At 37.4% G+C, this 18579-nt stretch overlaps 1 protein-coding gene across 1 annotated transcript in view; it reads left to right on the top strand.

The window, feature by feature from the left end:
• LOC107100706 (potassium voltage-gated channel subfamily KQT member 2-like) overlaps positions 1–18579 on the top strand; it is a 48106-nt gene that overhangs the window by 3420 nt on the left and 26107 nt on the right. Inside the window, exons 2-4 of the mRNA XM_015399295.1 lie at positions 11441–11531; positions 11834–11960; positions 12754–12929. Of these exons, the coding sequence (XP_015254781.1) occupies positions 11441–11531; positions 11834–11960; positions 12754–12929 (394 nt within the window). The remainder of the gene's footprint in view (positions 1–11440; positions 11532–11833; positions 11961–12753; positions 12930–18579) is intronic.

Genomic DNA, 18579 nt, shown 5'->3' with positions numbered 1-18579 from the left:
AGTGTTGTTCAGCATGGGGGTGAGTAGAAAATGAAGGATAATCATGTTTTGGGTGTACTATTCCTTTAAAGAGAACAAAAATATTTAGAGTAAAACCATAAAAAAAGAGCACTTGCATACATTGTGGACTGCACAGTGCCCAGTTTTTACCTGAGTCTATGGGCCCTTATCCATGGGGTTTGCATGTTTTCTTGAATAAAAGGATTGGTTCCCTACAGCTTCCCACAGTGGTTCAATAAAATTTAGATTTCAGTGTGTGAAATGTTCTTTGTCCAATGTTCTTCATGTTGCTCTTTGATGGACTGGGATGCTTGCAACCCTGACCATTTAAAAATGCTTATCGATGAATGGATGGCTGAATGGATTAATGGATGGATGGATAAACGGATATTTGCTAAAGTAGTCCATTCTTTGCATAAGCAACTCCCGATACTTCTCATAATACAAAAAAGTGAATGTCTAAACCTTAATTTTCAAATATCCCAAATCTTTCCCCAGTGCCTTGGTAAAGCTTCCATATATCCTGAACTTTTGCAACTCTGAATCTCATCCTTTTATGTATTTTGCTTAGGTTTCATCATTTAAAAGCATAATAAAGTTGATTCCTGGTTTTCAAAATCGTTTTCAAATTAAAAGATATAGTGTTCATTTGTATTTACACCCCCATTTACTAGTCCATGTTATCTCTTTTTTGCTGCTGTTAGAATATTCTCTAACAGGTTTTCAAATGTGGAAACATATGACTCAGATGGTGTGTCCAGGGTGATAAGTGGTGTTATGACACATACGTGGGCCTTAGAGTACAGTTTTAGTCTTATCTAACTATGGGAGCTGATTAAATACTGTAGCATCAAAGTTTTCAATTTAAGGTTTTCCCACTGAAGGATTTTCTTACTTGAGCTGTGGATCTTTCCAGCTCCTCCAAAGATAAAATGACCTCTTGTTTGCTACTAATCAATAAGTTCATGGCACAATAATTATTTTACTAAATTTAAAATTAACCATGGATCTTTTTTCCACTACTCCATAGTTCTGCACTACTTTGTGTTAAATTATCACACAATATCCTTATAAAACACAAAAAAGTTAGTGTTTGCAATTAGAAAGCATGTAAAAACACACCAAGGCACTTTATGGACTTATCTTCTGTATGTTTTACATCCCTAAAACATCATATATTTGCAGTTCTGCCAGGCCACACATCTTAATCCTATTCTTCAAATTAAGATGTGGCTGGTGTTTCTTCAAAATGCCCTTCAGTTATTGCCTGACTCCTTCCAGTTCAATGATATGAGCAGCATGATTGGTAACGAGCAGAGAAAATAGCTACAGAATCATGGAATTCACTGTGAACAGCAGTCGGACTCCCCTGGGATGCTTGGAGACCCAGAAGCAGAGCTTTGCTTTAATGTGAAAATACACACACACAACGACCCCACACACACAGACTCAAACTTATCTCACTATCTTTGCGGGGCCTGTCCATTGACTTCCATTAATTTCTACAAACCCTTACCCTAAAGCTAATCATTACAGGTTCACACCTAACCCCAACCTAAACACAATTCCCATCGTAGTCCTAAAAGTGACCCATTACACAAAAACAGCAATTTTCCTTGTGGGGTCCAGGCGTAGTGCCCCAAAAGGAGCAGTTGGTCCTCAGATTGTGCTATATTTTCAGAAAATGGGCCCCACAGTGTATAAAAACAAGAACATACACGTACCCACCCAACTAAGAGACTTCTGAAATATCAATTGCATATCACTTCTATTGAATAGAAAAACTACTTCTTTGTTTAACAATTGTGTTTTTTCTTTGCATATTTATTGTTCTAATGGGATTACTAGACTTAAAATGAGACCTAACTGTTAAATCTTAAAGAACAAAGGATTTCTATTACAAACACGAGCCTGTCACAAGCTAGGCACACAAAAAAACACGCAATCTCATTATTATTGCAAATGAATACAGCACAGTAGACCACAATTTTGTGCATTCTATGAATTTTTTATAGCCATCATACTTCATTTAATCTCCCCACCCTTTACCTCTGCTCTGATGATTTCCAAAGTGATCATGTGGTGACTTCAGTCTTACGTATCTTTCCCTGCTTCTGTTCCTCCTCTGTGATCTTAAAGAACAACCCCTTTGCATTCAAAATGACAGCATTCAGTGTCTGAAAGGTTTTGATAACATCTGCTGCCTTTTAGATCGGGTTTCTGTAGTGGACCAGTATGTGGAATATGGGTAAATGCAGTATTCCACCATTGTTACATTGCTTGTCCCTAGCATTTTTGCTCAGCTTTTGACTTCTTTTTATCTTTTTCTCATTAGTGTGGGTGGTATAGGGCTCCAAAATCTAAGTGTCAATTTGCAGCAAGGAGCAGAAGTGAATATGGTGTTTTTCAGAGGCAAAGATGCTGTTGTCAGCTGTAACATTGTTGTACAAAATAAAAGAAGTCACATAACAATGCTGCTTAAGCCTGAGCTGCTTTCCCTCTGAAAAATGTGAATGTCTGCTTCAGTCCCCTTGAACCCCAGTTGGCCTCTGTAGATGGCCGCTCATACTGATCCTGGTTCTGCTGGAGGTTTCTTCCTGTTAAAGGGAGTTTTTTCTCTCTACCCACACTACATGCATGCTTGGTGTGAGGGATTGCTGTAGAGTCAAAAACAAAATGCAAGTAAAAATCATCTCCTCAATCTCATCCAGGAGGAGGATGTCTTGCAATCAATGACTGGATGCAATCAACTGGTTTTCCAAACCAATCTGATTGTATTGTCTCTGTTAAGTGTTTTTGGATGAGATGTGTTTTGAAGTGGTGCTCTATAAATAAACAAATTTGAATTAAATTGACTTGAAATTAGCGGGTATTTAAATCCGGGTCGAAACACTAACAATCGGCATTTGTCTCGCCTCCCATTGGCAAACAAAAAACAGCTTTCCAGCATGGCATCTGTACCCCACTGCTCGTGACAACATCAAGATGGGTTAGCACTGATGATGTCATCAGTGGGACAGAAAACAGGAAAGTAAAAAATTGGAGACAGACATGGAAGGGAGCCAGGGGTAGTCAGTGTGCTTTATTGTTTGGTTCTTTTGTCCGTCCAAATCCCTCTGACCAGTGCTGCTCCATGTTTATCGAATGTAAGCAGTTTTATTTGGCTTGTTAAATCAGACCTATCTGGCACGATGTGACGTATGTTCCTGACACTCAATGTTATCACATAAATCAGTAGGTCAAACTGGGTCTGAAGCCCCTGCTGTATACTGTAAGTGGATGTGGTGCCCTAATGGTTAGAGCATTGCGCGTCTGCCGGAGGTTCGAAGTTCAAGCTCCACTCCTATGGTCTGCCACTCTGGGTCCCTAAACAAGACCCTTAATACTGGTCCACAGGCGCTACACATTGGCAGCCCACTGCTCCCCAAGGTGATGGGTCAAATGCAGAGGTGAATTTCTACAGTGTGAGAACACTAAAGTTCAATTATCCGATTGGAGCCGAACCGTTTGAAGGTGATTATAACGGGTCGCTTTCCTAGTCGTTTGGTCTGGGTCAATGTGGGTCAGTAAGCTGTTTCCACTGCCACTGAAAGCTGATTGTTTGTTGGTTTTAACTGTTTTTTATTAGGTGGGAAAGAGGAATAAGTCTCCACTTATGTTTCTAGTTTATGTACCATCTAGTTAGCACTACAGCAGCACTAGTTGCTACTAGGAGTTATAAAATGAGCTTCTTACAGGGTCCCTGCCAGTGGTGTCAAAATTACACACATTTGTTATTTAAGTAGAAGTATAGATACTGCAGTTTAAAACCACTGTGGTAAAAGTTGAAGTATCAACTTGACCTCTTTACTCAAGTAAAAGTGAAAAAGTATGTGCTCCAAAAAATACTGAAAGTATAAAAATATAAAGTAACCTTTAAAAATAATGGCCAGATGCCACTATATGGATTGAAAGCTCAATGTTTTGACTATTTAAAAAAATTCTTTGAGATAGGGCCAAGGATGAGAGAGGTCTTGTTGGTCTCTCCGTCTCCATCTCCCGATACGCTTTCGCCTGTGTCCGACCTTTCGACTATCCGACATCTTTTTCTGAATCTGACATTGTAGCATGGCATAGACAATTCACGTTAGCAGTTTGAAGAACACCTGCTTGCTTCTGATGATTTCCTTTGGCATCTGCATAAATTTGATGAATAACTAACCAATGAGTGTTTGCATTTTATGAGTCATCCAGTTACAGTAGTTTTCACTAGATGTGGATGGGGCCAGTGATCTGCATTGGATGGCACACATGAAGTAAAATAAATATTTATAAACATTAAACCGAAACCAAGAGTAACGTAAAGTACAGTATAGATACCTAAAAAGTGTACTTAAGTACAGTAACGAAGTATTTGTACTTGGTTACTTGACACTTCTGGTCCCTGCAAACTCTGCAAAGGTTTAACAAAAAATTTACCTAACTTTCCTGATATTTTTTATTTGTTTTTTAAATATAGAATCTCAGCTTCTAAAATCTAGGTGCTCAAGTAGGTTTTAGACTGAAGAGGATCAGATATGGTTTTAATGCTTAAGTGTACTGCATCAGTACACTTAAGCTTTTCTGTTTTGCCGTTGACTCCAAGTTTCAATTCAATCCAAAAATACTTAATTGATACCAAAGAGAAATAAAAGTTGGTTTAACTCTTGTTGCTTATTTTCTGTTTTTCAATGAGTATTTGTAAATGTTTATAACAGTGGATAGGAAGTATCTTCTGTAGTGGTCAGTCTTACAGCTGGAGAAACCTTTGACTGAAGACACTGTTGTTTATAAAGAGTCAAAGAACAATTGTTGCTTTAGCAATGTACTGTATAAGTACTTGAAATTTAAATAAATGAAGTCCAAGGGTTTGTTTCCTATGTTAGAAAATCTGACAAACAGTTGGAACATTTGAGTGCAGCACTAAGTTAGGCATTATTGAAATTCCCAGTTATTGTCCTAAACGTATTAGGCTGTTGTTTTTGTAGGTGGTAACAACTGAACTGATTAAATCACACACTTTGCCAGCAAAGGTAGATTGTGGAATGTAAACTGTTGCCAAAATAACTCAGTGAACTCTCAGGGTAAGTAATATAAATTAAACTCTACTTAAAGTTTAATGTCGGGGCTTGCAGAGATCAGAACTTACAGTAACGTCCTGGACAACACATTGCTGTTGTTCACAAGAACTACCAATCAACCTTCCTTCTTTTTCCAACATTCCTCAAATCTCTGTCTGCTTGGACCGTCAGAAAGCCCAGCAGTGAGACACTGGAGTCGAGGATACGATCCTACAGCCATGTTTCAATGAAATCTGAATTCCTATTTTTCTTTCTGGGTGTTTTATAACCCTTTAAAGCCCGTTCCAGCCCTTATTTGGCCTTTTAACAAAATATGTAAAAAGAAAAAACAGAAATACATTTTTGATATTAATAATTTATTACTATGCGATAAGTCGAGATTATTTTTTGTGTAGTCTTCTACTGGCTGTTATCAGGTATATCTGATTGTGTACAATAGGATTTTGAGCAAAGTTTTTGCCATTAAATTATGCAAAAGGTGTCAGACGCAAAACATTTCAGAAACCGTATGTATCAAATATGATACATTTGGCATTATAGGATTAAGGGGCTAAAAAAAGTGAAAGAACAGCAACTTGAATAAAAGCTCTCCTGGCTATGGTTCATATGCTGCTAGTGCGCTGTTAAAACTGAGGCATTTGATTTATGACTAGCTCTGATAAAACATCATTTGGATTCTAATCTCTTGAAATGTCATTTTTCTGTTCTTTACTGAAAAGACTCAATTTAGGGGGGAAAAAAATCAACTTTCAAATGAAGACTTGCAGGGTAATTTAATACAGCTTTCTCTTTGCATCTCTGACCTCCCCAATTTAACCATGTAATCCTCTGATACAGAGCGCCTATATCCTTCCTGATTACTGTGTGGGAGAGAAGCTATAACAAAACCAGATTACATTCGTTTTTTCATTAGACTCCATTGAATAATATTCTGAACAAAGACCGTGAAGAGAGGAGGGGGAACCACGACTTTGTCATCAGTCAGTAGCAACAAAGTATACTTGTGTTAAGTAAATCTAGGGGACATATTGAGGACGTGATCCAGTTTTACACTATTTTGCTGAGTTGGCGATCTGAAGAAGAACTGAGGAAGAAATAAGGCAAGGACAATACTTTAGACAGATGTTGGCTGCCAAACTCCAAGGATTTGACTCGGAGCCCTGTTTCAAGGGGAAAGGTGTCTGCTGGGAGGAGGATTAAGCCTGAGTCCTGCATGTTTAGGGAGGAAATGTGTCCTACCACTATTCTAACCATCCAAAAAATAATCTCATATAGTAATTGGATATTGAATAAATGTTTTCTGCAAAATTCACATGCAGCTGGATAGGACTTATTGTCCAGTAATCTAAAGGTTAACATACTTGTGATTTTGCAGCTCTGAGACTAGAAGTAGACTGAAAGCTGAATGAGTTTGCAGAATCATCTCTGTTTGTTTTTATGCTGGCTAACTTTTTCAGTTCTTTAAACTGCAGCACTTTTAAAGTATAAACATAATATATTTAAATATATCTCATCAATCAAATATGGAACAGAGCAGTTTTCTTTAATGTTATTAAAGCGAATTGTTAAGCTGTGTACAATGTATATATAAGGGGTTGCCACAAAAAAAATCTAAGTTATGTAATTAAAACAGAACATGATTCTTAGACTTGAGGTTTTTACTAAGTCTGTTTAGCATGACATGTTTAGTATCTTTTTTTTTAGATTCTTGTATTTTTGATCATGCTTTAAGGTTCTAATTTTGGTGATCGTCTCAAGTACAGATTTTCTTTAAATTCCTTTGTATTATTGTGTTTGCCCATTGGCCATTTTCCTTTAGCTCCTTCGGTTAAGCTCATCACATTAGTGTAGTATGTCCTGTTTTTTTTACTAACCTTACTTAATTGTCATTGATCAGCTTCCCCTGCAGTTATGGGCTGTGGCTTTCGCTTTGCTCCTTCTCAGATCCTGCAGGTTAATGGTCCTCCTGTTTCTTGTCGTTTTTCTTGTCATTCCTCCACAGCAGGAAGCTGTAATGCCTCCCCATCATGTATGCAGGAACAATGCTTAAGTGATTCATTTACTGTGAGGTCTCATTTAACATTCAGAAGAGTTGACCACATATGGCTGGTGAAGGCTTTCTCAGGCCTCTATCTGGCTTGAGACAACCTTTTCTATTTATTTAGCTTGGTTTATTGCAATCTAAATTTAACGTGATGAGTACGCTTCGGCAGGGAACATAGTGCTGAGAGGGACAAATCAATGTTTCTCTATGTGCAGCCCAGAAGGAAATGCAAGCTTTTCTTCCTGCAACGACTGCCCTCCTTCAGCCTGAGTGATCTACAGTCACATTCCTGAGGTCTAAAACCTTCACTGAACAAGTGCAGCATGTTTTAACTGCTTACTGTTTTTTTATGTTTTAGTTTATACATGTGTAAAAGCCAGGTTTTTAGGATTTGAGTAGCGAAGAAGTAGTAAAAATGAACCCCTATATTATAAGTAGGTTATTGTCTGTGTTTCATTATAAATGTGAGATTACAGGAAAGCTTTCTTTACTTTTATGCTGTTAATGGGATTGAAATCCACATTAATCTATCCATGTTTTATATTTGCTTAATCCTGCTTGGTGTGCCTCATTCTAAATTCTAAATTATACAATTTATAAGCAGGCATTCATTTCTGTACAAGGATACAGGAGTACCCAGAGAAATCCCATAAATTCTTAAAGAGAACAGGGAAACTCCAAAGAGAAAGCAGGAAGCAATATACTGATGTAAAATCCTTCATTGTGTTATGATACTTTTAAGTTTGATTATGCATTCTCAATTAGGCAACCTTGCATAATACTATGGAATATTGAACATTTTAATTAATACCTGTATTGCTGTTTCACTACCTGTTGTATACTGGAATATTTGTGCAAGTATCCCAGGTTAGAACATGTGCAATGCATTCTTGATTTTTGGATTTCACTAGTTTGAAGCTATAGTTTAGTGACTTTAAAACAAAAATCATTAAATCCTTCATGCACTATAGGAGGGTTCCCAAAGTGGGGGTCTTAAAGACACATAAATCCCTCGACAAATTTGTTCTTACAATCATTGTGATGTAATCCCTGAGGTATATGAAGTGCCAATTATATCAAAATACATACATGCAAAAGAAGTAAATAAATGCATGATAGAATAACAAGATGTAACATATATTTATTTATCTAACACATAATATAAAGTTCAAATATACCATTAAACTTTAAAATGCACATTAAAATAATAAAATGCCCTGATAAATAAATTCAAAAAGTTTAAATTACTGAATAAATTAATGAAATCTAATTTAAAGTTTAGAAAATGAATATATCCTATTCTCGTTATTTTCATAAATAAATATATAGATCAAAGTAATAATACAGAATTTGATTTTAGGGGGTTGCCAGTCTGTTGCATTGTTATTTTTGGGGTCAAATAAAAAAAAAAGACATTTGCAAAAAATTTGTGTATAAACACAACTGCATGACTTTATTAGGTGTAACTCGTATGTTAGGCTACACGCTAAAAGCAAGGCTAGCCTGTTTACTGTTTGTACTGCAATGTGTTTTTTTTATGAAAATAAAACAAAACTTAAAATCCTTTCTGCTGGTGTTCCTGCAAAAAAATAAAATAAAAATAAAAATGCAGTGGTGCACTTCAAACTGTTTTTTTTCCACCCATGGTTTTGTCTTCCACTTAATGATGGAGAGACTCAAACAAATCTTTAAGAGCTGTGCTCAGCTGATGATAAGGTGATGGATAGTCGGGCGTCTGGAGGAGCTAATTGTTGGACAGCTTTTGGAGGCAGGTTCTGTCCCTCTCCTCTATCCGCGAGTCTCCTCATTAGTAGGTGCTGATGAGCCTGGCAAGGTTGAGAAAGGAAAGATTTTTAATCAGACCTGCAGCATGCCACCTCCTGGGTTGCATGTATATGTTGCAGTATTTATATTTTAATAACTGAATCATGATAAATTTACTTTTCTGTAAAATCTCTCTGTTGACATCATAGGTACTTAGATGAGGAATATCACATTTCAAGTATCACAAAGTTCAAGATAACAACCTCAGAGCAGTGATATCATTCTACCAAAGCAATGTTTGTGTTCAAGCAGCAGGATGGAAAGTAAAAGTGACAAGTCTGCTGACTGGAAATATCAGGCTGTGAATCATCTGATTGCCTGCCAGTTAAGGTGTTTGGAGAGCATCATACCAAAAGTCAGAAACAGCAGACAACTTAGGGGATTTAGATAATCCGTAGCAAAATAATTTGGTGAATCAAACCATAGAAAGAAATAGATGTTTATTTTTTAAGCAACCTCCCTTTTCCTGCATCATTTCTTCAGCTAAATTAATGAAAAAAAAATTATTATAGATGTTGACAGAGAGCAAGCAGTTTTTTTTTTCTAGTAAAAAAGGTGTTATAAATAATTCTGTGTAGATAATCAGATGAAGGAGGATGCATTTCTGACTTCCTGTGTTGCTGTTTTTACCCCGTTTCTTCATTACATGACTTTCATTTATTCATTTAGTACTTAGCTGATAAGCTCATGCTGGTCGATATGCTCTTATGGTCAGGAAGAAGTAATGCACAAAAAACTGGTAAATGAACAAAAGTTGAAATGAAAACTTCATAATGTTGGATAGAGACTATAAATAAACAAAGAAAGTCTGGATTTTGGGAGGTAAAATGCAAAAAAAACAAGAAAAATAAGGTTACAGGTATTTACAATACAGTATTTTTGTCATGTTTAGGTTTACAGACTTTGAATACACAGAGGCGAGAATCAGTTAAAGGGTTTTTATTGAAGGTTTGAGGCTGTACAAAGAAGTCTGGCTGGCAGGGTTTTCTGGGTTCTGCTGGAAGACGTTTGGTGACAGGTGAGCAACAGTTCGGTGCTGGTTTGAAAAGTGAGGGATTTTGTGACTCAGAGAGGGCGGCTTGGTGTCTGTCTTGGGAGGATGGTGACCAGTTGTCCAGGCGAATGGTGCAGGTCCGCTGGGTGAGATCTGATGGTGGTGTCAGAGGGTGGACAGGCAGGTAAGCTCAGGCAGGAGGGCTTTAAGCTGTTCAGAGGCCCGTAGCCTCACTGGTTCCTGGAGGCTGACTGATACGTCTTTGACAGAAGTCCAGAGCGAAGAGGTCTCTGAGGAGTGGTTTCAGGCTTGGGATCCTGGGTTCTGAGAAAAGGAGCAAACAGAGCACGGGGTTAGAATAAGGTAAAGCTTAGAAGCAAGGCTTGGTAAAAGATCAGTTGTACCATGCTGGAGCATTAACGAACTGACGCCCTCCTCCTGGTTCCAGCTCCTTAAAAAGGGTGTTAATCAGCTAGATGAAGATTACCTGTCTGTCCAGCTCTGCTGAGGAGAGAAAAAGGAAAAACCGCCCTGCACCCAGGCCTAGGAGTATGACAGCTTTGGAATTTATAGTGAAAGATATAGACATATGGTAGATATTTGAAGCTTTATGATTTGTTTTCTCTAACATGAACTTTCCTAACAACCAACATTATTGCACAATAAGTGAAAAGCTTAGAAGTTTTCTATGTTCCCAAACTCCTTACCCAGAAACTAACAGTGAAAGTATATCATAACACAAGTAACAGTTAAATTGACCCTTTTTTTTCATTGTATACAAGGACATTAAATATGTACATGATAATGACACCTTAAAAAAACGGTATTTCATAATGAATTGAATTTTCTATTTAATTACAATTTAAAATATCCCAATTTGACTTTATAAAGCAGGAATATGGTTAAAGTGGGATAACTGCCACACAGAAGGGAAGAGAGTTGCAGATGATGCAGATTTATGCATTGTGTTGTTTTCCAAACAACAGTAAAGTCTTGTGACAATGGACTGGACCAACAACCCTGGAGTGAAAAATCCTAATGCCTGCAGTTTATCACAATGGCAATGTTGGTTTAAAAAAAAAGTCTTAATTTTTATTAATTTTTATTTTTTATTTGAACTTTGGAGATATTTCCTAAAATAAGAGAACAAATTGACTTCATTTTTAGAAAGATGTAAAAGCACACTTGGTTTCCAGAACAGAGATTATTGTAACACCCTGGACAATCATCTTATGGTAAACTTAACCCCTAATTCAGTAAAGCAGATTCTGTTTCCAATAATACATTTGATTTTCAACTCAGCCACCTGGTTGGATTCAGTGGAAACAGTAAAAGAAAACTTCTGATGTTTGCATTTTTATCTGTGTGTGTTCTTTTTGGAGAACAATAAAAAATAAACACCATTTTGTTTCCAAAACTGAAATAAGCCAAGTTACTTTCAGTGACAAACTTTTTAATCCTCTATTTTATCCCTTACAGCTTCTTCCTGGTCTTCTCCTGTCTCATCCTGTCTGTCTTTGCAACCATCAGAGAGTATAAACAAAACTCAGAAAACGCCTTATACATCTTGGTAAGTCACATGTACTGTATTTTAACCCTTTTCTATAGAAAAATACTAAAAATCTCTGTTACATGCCAGTTCTGATGACAAAAACACATTAAATTGACTGTAAAATGAATTCATAATTGTGATAAATGTTTCTTCTTTTATCTATATACAGTGAGACTGAGTTCAACTCTCCCTGAAACTCTTAATCCTCTTTCTTAATCAAAAAAACTCATTTATCTTTTTCAAAAGCCTTTTCTATTAACATCTGCTTCTTTTCACAGGCTTCCTGTAACTCCCTAATTTCATTTTCATTTGTTGTGCAGGAAATTGTGACTATTGTGGTGTTTGGAGTTGAGTACATTGTGAGGATATGGGCTGCTGGATGTTGTTGTCGATACAGAGGATGGAGGGGGAGGCTGAAATTTGCCAGAAAGCCTTTCTGTGTCATAGGTGAGGAAACAAGCTCCTCTGAGGCTCTCATTTATTTTAACTCATTCTATCAGAACAAAGTTTAGACATTTTAATCTTTATATCTGTTTTTCTTATGATTAGATGCCAAAGACTTTGAAAGCTTGACAATACCTATTTATGATTGATAAAAATTATTAGTTAACCCTTTCTTTAACTGTACATCTATAACCATTGAATAATATGGTAATAACATAGCAAGTTACACTATATTACTAAGTAAAAAACAAAAAAGGAAAACTTCATGGAGAATTTTAGCAACTGCTTTAAACCACAGTATTTTTAGTCATTTCACAGACAGAAATAAATGAATGTGTTATTTTCCAGTAATATGCAGTTTATTACTTGACATATAACAGAAAACCAAACCTAAAAGACGGCAAGCCAATCTTCTTAACCCAACTCTTATTTATCTGTAACTTGAGTTCAGTTTAATAATGCTTTATTTACCTATTCATAAGTTACAATTTACTTTGTAAGCCATTGGTAGGCGGTGGCCAATAATAGAAACTGTTATGTGGAAACCTTAAGGTAATTACCCAGCAAAATGCTCTATTGTTACATAGTAATGAAATATGCAGGTAATTACTTTGAAATTATATACCTTAATTTGCGTTAATTACCAACTTAAGTTTTTCTTGTTACCTAGTAATATAGTGTTACTACCCTGTTATTACATGGTTATTGATGTACTATAAAAGAAAGTGTTACCAGTTATTACATATAACAAATCTTGTAATCTGTATTCAAATATTATCCTCTGCTTGCTTTGCAGACATGATGGTACTGATTGCTTCAGTGTCTGTGCTGGCAGCAGGATCTCAGGGGAATGTTTTTGCTACCTCGGCCATCAGGAGTCTGAGATTCCTACAGATCCTGCGTATGCTTCGAATGGACCGCCGGGGAGGCACCTGGAAGCTGCTCGGATCTGTTGTTTACGCCCACAGCAAGGTGATCCAGACGTTTTACTCTCATTATACACACCCTGCTTCTCTTTAATGCATTTTATACAGAGGCTAAAAGCTGTTGAAAAAAAATAGGACCTAAATTGATCAGATACGTTATCTGTGTTTCTCAGGAGGAGAAAAATGTTTGGTGAATTGATCCATTGTTTAAACATTGTGGAATTTCTATTGCTTAATACTTTTTTTTTTGTTTGAGATTCAGGGTCTCTCTGTGATAAGATGAAGGGGGCTGCTTTGTTTATAAGAGTCTGTCCCTAACTGCGCCCGACCTTGTACCATTGCCCATACGTATCTGTTTTGGAAAGTTTGAGTTTCCTCCAGCAGTTAGTAGCTTAGCCCAGCAGCCTCGCAGCAAGGGGGTTTTCCTTTGTTTCTGAGTTGTATCAGGGAATCTCTCCTCCTCCACTATATACATTATATATATTATAAAAACATCTTACAAGTTCTTGAATTTCAATATGGAATGTTGCGAACAGTCCGTTTTGTAGCAGTTCCTTTCTGACATTTCAACACCAGACTCAGCCTTGGTCAGTCTGGAGATGTGTGCCTTGAGCCCAGAGATGGCAAAAGTACTCACTTTCCGTACTTGAGTAAAAGTACAGATACTTGTGTTAAAAAATACTCTGGTAAAAGTGGAAGTACTGATTAAACTTCTTTACTCAAGTAAAAGTAACAAAGTACAGGCTTGTAAATTTACTTAAAGTATAAAAGTAAAAGTAGAAACCACTTTTTTCATGCCGTTGCCTACATTTTAAATGGATGTCTGCCAATAGGACTAGATCTCCGTTGTGTTCATTTTCAATCATCTCGTCGTCCGTGCTACTATGCTAACGCCACCGCCACCAAGCTGCAATGATTTGCCGCCAATGAATACCGCCGAATCTGTCGATTCATCTTGTAGTGGTGCGTCAAATGCAACGTAGATTCCCATCCAATTAGAATGAATTTGGTATTGATGACGTGAAAAATAATAACGGTAACTCCATTGAAATGATTCAAAACTAAAGTAACGAGCCAATTTTTTAAAATGTAAGGAGTAGAAAGTACAGATATTTGTGTAAAAATGTAAGGAGTAGAAGTAAAAAGTCACCATAAAAATAAGTAGTAAAGTAAAGTAAAAATATCACAAAAATCTACTTGAGTACAGTAACGAAGTATTTGTACTTTGTTACTTCCCATCTCTGCTTGAGCCTGGGTCTTCATGGTGGTTCCCTCTTCCAGTGTGGCCCCCAGGGCAGCTTCATAGACAGAGAAGGAAATCCTGTGTGCTGTGGTGTTTTACTATTCTCACACTCTGTGGGGGGCCAAGGCACACCTCTCTGGGAGGTATCTGAAGTCGGGCTTACACTGTGTGATTTTCTGCCCTTTTCGAGGGGGCAACTCCTGCGAGAAAATTTCTGATCGGCCCAACTTTCAGATTGATCGTGCGTCATGCATGTGTTGTGTACAGGTGGTATTGAGGGGTGACCGGCCTCTCATGACCACCTTCCGATCAGGAATCGTGGGGTCAGGAGAAAATCAAACATGTTTGATTTCAGTCAACAAGTCTTGGACAAATCGCTCAGTGGGCATGCGAGGAAATTATGAAAACACAGAAGCATGGCGGGGGTGGGATTGAAATTGTATTCTTTCTGTAAAATTGACAGAGCGTAGTAGCCACATTTGGTCAGCCATATCTTTTTCCAAATATGTAATCGCCTTTTCTTCTTAGGCCCTCAGCACAAAATTACACAAATTGCCAAAGCCGCACATTTCTCTTTAGTGAGCTTCATATTCCTCTTCTACTCATTTGGGTTCCGGATAGACGAGTCTGAGTAGCCCCATGTTACTGCAGAGGTGAGTCTGACGTGGTTTTAGACGTACAGTGTGAGCAGGTAGATCGCATCAGAGCGTCGTGCTGCACAGTGTGAGAACATACACATCTTGAGCAGTGTGAGCTGTAGCTGTAACGATTGAAAAAAATCGCACAGTGTATGCCCGGCTTTATAGAAACAGTTGGGGGAAGGTTTGCAGAAGCTTTGATAGGCCAGCAGCACTGTGGAACAGAACTTAAACCTCTACTCCAGTGACTGTGTTAAGATGATGCATTGTTTCAGGTCATGGAATAACAATAGTATGGTATTGTGTAATACTCATCAACCAATGGCCTCACATGGACCAGGTTCCCAAACGTCTTCAGAGAAGGCAGGGGGAAGACGGCAAAGGTTGAGTCGATGATGCCTCTGAAGGCCAGTGGGAAGCAAGATTTGAGGTAGAAGTATATTGTTTGGGTCATGTTGCCTGCTAATTTTTCTACAAACCTTGAGCGTTTTTGCTGGCGTCTCACCATGGCGAAGCCCAACAGAAAAAAATTATGGTCCATCCTGCTATATCTGAGCTTACAACATTCTACAAGATTATGCCTGTTCAAGGACTGCACCTAGCTTCCGATTCTGCTGCCTTAACTTTTCAGTTTGAGTGTTGATAGCTCTGCAGATTCTCTTATAAATGCAGGGCAGCCTAACAATGGCCAAAATAGCTGCAGACATTTCATGAATTTCGCAATATCCAAGGTATCCACCAACTCCAAACTGCAGAAATCCTGCTATCAAAAATCCTATTATATACCCATTTTTTATGTCCTCGACAGACATCATCTTCAGGCACACAGTCTTCCATTTCTGTCAGGAGTTTATTGTGTATCTGCAGAAAAACATCCTGTCTGGACAGGAGGGTTCCCTCTTAACCTTTTTCAAAATTTCTGTCAAAAAAATGTTATCAACTAAAAAAGCGGCTCCAAACGAATACCAGACAGGGCTGAAGCAGTGCAGACAGGGGAGGGTGCGGGAGACAGAGAAAAAAAAAGCATCCTTCTCCACAGAGAGAAAGTCAGAAATGTTTTGCTCTTGTTACTCAGCTTCTTGTAAAAATCAAATAAACCATAGATTGCAGAGTCATCAGAGAATTTCTGCAGATGACAGGAATCTGTCTGGTAGTGGAAGTCAGAGGTTAACAGAGTTAAAAAAGGAATGATGAGAATACCTGGTTAAACACTTGCCCCTTCAGTCTCACAAACAGTGGTCTGTTTATCAGGTAGCCTCTGATCCTGGTGATGCTGTGGCCTCAACATGAATATTCTGGAATTTCCTTAAAATACAGGCTGAAGGAATCATGAAACATGATTTTCTCTGTGTGTCTTTGAAAGGAGTGTAGCTTGTTTATCATAAGAGTTGAGAAATCTCATAATTTTAACATTAAGAGCCGGAAAAACTAATGACCTTAATCGCCAAACTCGTCATTTTGACAATTGACAACAGACTTGACTGGAGACACAATTCTGACGCAGATTGGCTTTCTAGAAGAAGTTTGAGTCCTTCAGTGTTTGCAGCAAAATGCTGCAGATCTTCTATCAGTCTGATGTGTAGAGTAGGATATCTTCTGCAATCGTCTGCCTGGGTAAGAGAATCGGAGTAAATGGTAAATGGTCCTTACTTATATAGTGCTTTTTGAAGTCCAAGGACTTAACCAAAGCACTTTTCAATACATTCAGTCATTCACTCGTTCACCTGTTCATGTACACACTGATGTTGGTAATTTACACTGTAGCCACAGCTGCCTTGGAGCTCACTGCTGCACTCTGGCACCACTGGACCCTCTATCCACCAGTAGGGTGAAGTGTCTTGCCCAAGGACACAATGGAACCGGGGCTTGAACTGATAACCTTTGGTTGCAGGGCAAACTCCTTCATCCGATACCACTGTTGCCACATAAGCAAATGACGCACAAAAAATTAACAAGCTGATAAAGAAGGCTGGTCATGTTCTATTAAATCCTCTGGAATCTCAGGAAATTATTTCACAAAGAAGAATTCCTCATAAAGTGAAGAACATTATTGACAACAATCAACATCCTCTTAGGAAGACTGTTAAAAAACAACATTCTTCTGTAAGACATGTTCCCAAAAATCTGGTGCAAGACAGACAACTACAGGAGATGGTTCCTGTCTACATTTATCAGCATCTACAACATTACATAAATGCTCGTTAGTTAAAGCAACATTTAATTTCCATTTGGGATGAATAGTCTATTCTAGCACCGAATTTGAATGGAATTTGATCATCTTGTCTCAAAAAAGGGAGCTTCTCTTGTCGAGAGGAACTTTTTTAAACATCATCATACAGAGGAAAAAGGATTTTTTTCATCACAAAAGACAGAATAGATCATTATCTCAATACAGCTATTTTACATGAATCATAGTTGTAGCTTCTCTATCTTTTCTAGATACCTCAAGCTTAATGAGCTTCAAGATAACAGAGTTAGTTGGTTTTGTAATCAATTTATATGCCTCATCTTATGACCCAGTAAGGATTTTATTAAATATCTATATTGCTTTTATTATTGTTGCATCTTTCAATGCCAGCATGTTTTGCCAAGATACAGGTTTAAATATCCCCTAAGCCCCAGTTAATAACAGCAGTTTTGACTTATTGGAAAAAGAAAGATCTCAATATCTTTATATAAGTGAGTTTATTTTGTTGCAGTAATGCTTTCAAGAACATATTAAGGAAATAAGTATTTGATTAAAAAAGTATGGACTTTGTTTTGTATTTAAAACTGTTGAAGTATCTTGTTATTTCAAGATATCACAGCTTTTATCAATATGATAACATTTTAAGAATGTAATTATTTAAAGATATGGTACTTGTTTTGAATTAAAGCCCTGAACACACCAAATACCTTTTCTGTGTCCAATCTGAAAAAAAATTATGTCATACGTAAGAGATCATGGCACTTTGAATTGAGAATGAATGGGGAGAAATACACCAAACACGATTTTCTGCAAGGTGGGTCTGAGTGAGATAGACCCCATGTCTGTTTTTATCGGACTACGCAGAAATTCAGCAATATTTCCATAGGTCCGACAGAAAGAGAGATGCGGTTGCATCCAATTTGGGGGAAAATAAAAAGTAAAATCACCCAATCACAAGGAAAAACAGTCAGGTTTGCCCCGCTTAAACTCACACAGTGCATACTTAGCAAGGCAGACTTGGGCATAAAAATTCAAAAAATATTTCAATAAACAGAATACTTTACTTGTAATAAGAGTTGAGGAAGACAGAAAATGGTTAAAGTTAAATAGTGAGCCTTTTTGAGCCTAAAAAGATGAAAATACTCTATACGCACTGCAGTTAATGTGACACAAAAAAAACCTGGAGGCGATGTGTTCTTTAACTAGCCTTTCGAAGCCCTTCATCATGATTGCAGTCAATGTGACAGGCCAGTAATCATTAAGTGAGGTGACCTGAGGCTTCTTTGGGACCGGAATGATGGTGGCAGACTTGAAGCATGCATACCTGTTTACATACCTGGTTAAAAAAAAACCTGATCAAGTTTTTCCAGGAGAATTATCTCCACACTTGTGTGTTTGTAGTGTATTGTGTTTCAGGCACAGTCTCTCACTTCTGGGATGTAATACTAATTCCCATCTCCTTTTCACATTTCTCCTTAAAGCTACAGTGTGTAATAATTACAGGGATATACAGTCAGAAATGTAATATATTATACATAACTATGTTATTTTATCATCATCTACGAGCTCAGCCTCTTAACCTTAATATTTGCGTTGCCTTAGAATTCGTTATTTATAATTACATAGG

This window comes from Cyprinodon variegatus, unplaced genomic scaffold (genome assembly GCF_000732505.1).
Source record: "Cyprinodon variegatus isolate N-32 unplaced genomic scaffold, C_variegatus-1.0 Scaffold1002, whole genome shotgun sequence".
NCBI classification, from domain to species: Eukaryota; Metazoa; Chordata; class Actinopteri; order Cyprinodontiformes; family Cyprinodontidae; genus Cyprinodon; species Cyprinodon variegatus.
This window is presented reverse-complemented; position numbering and strand designations above follow the sequence as displayed.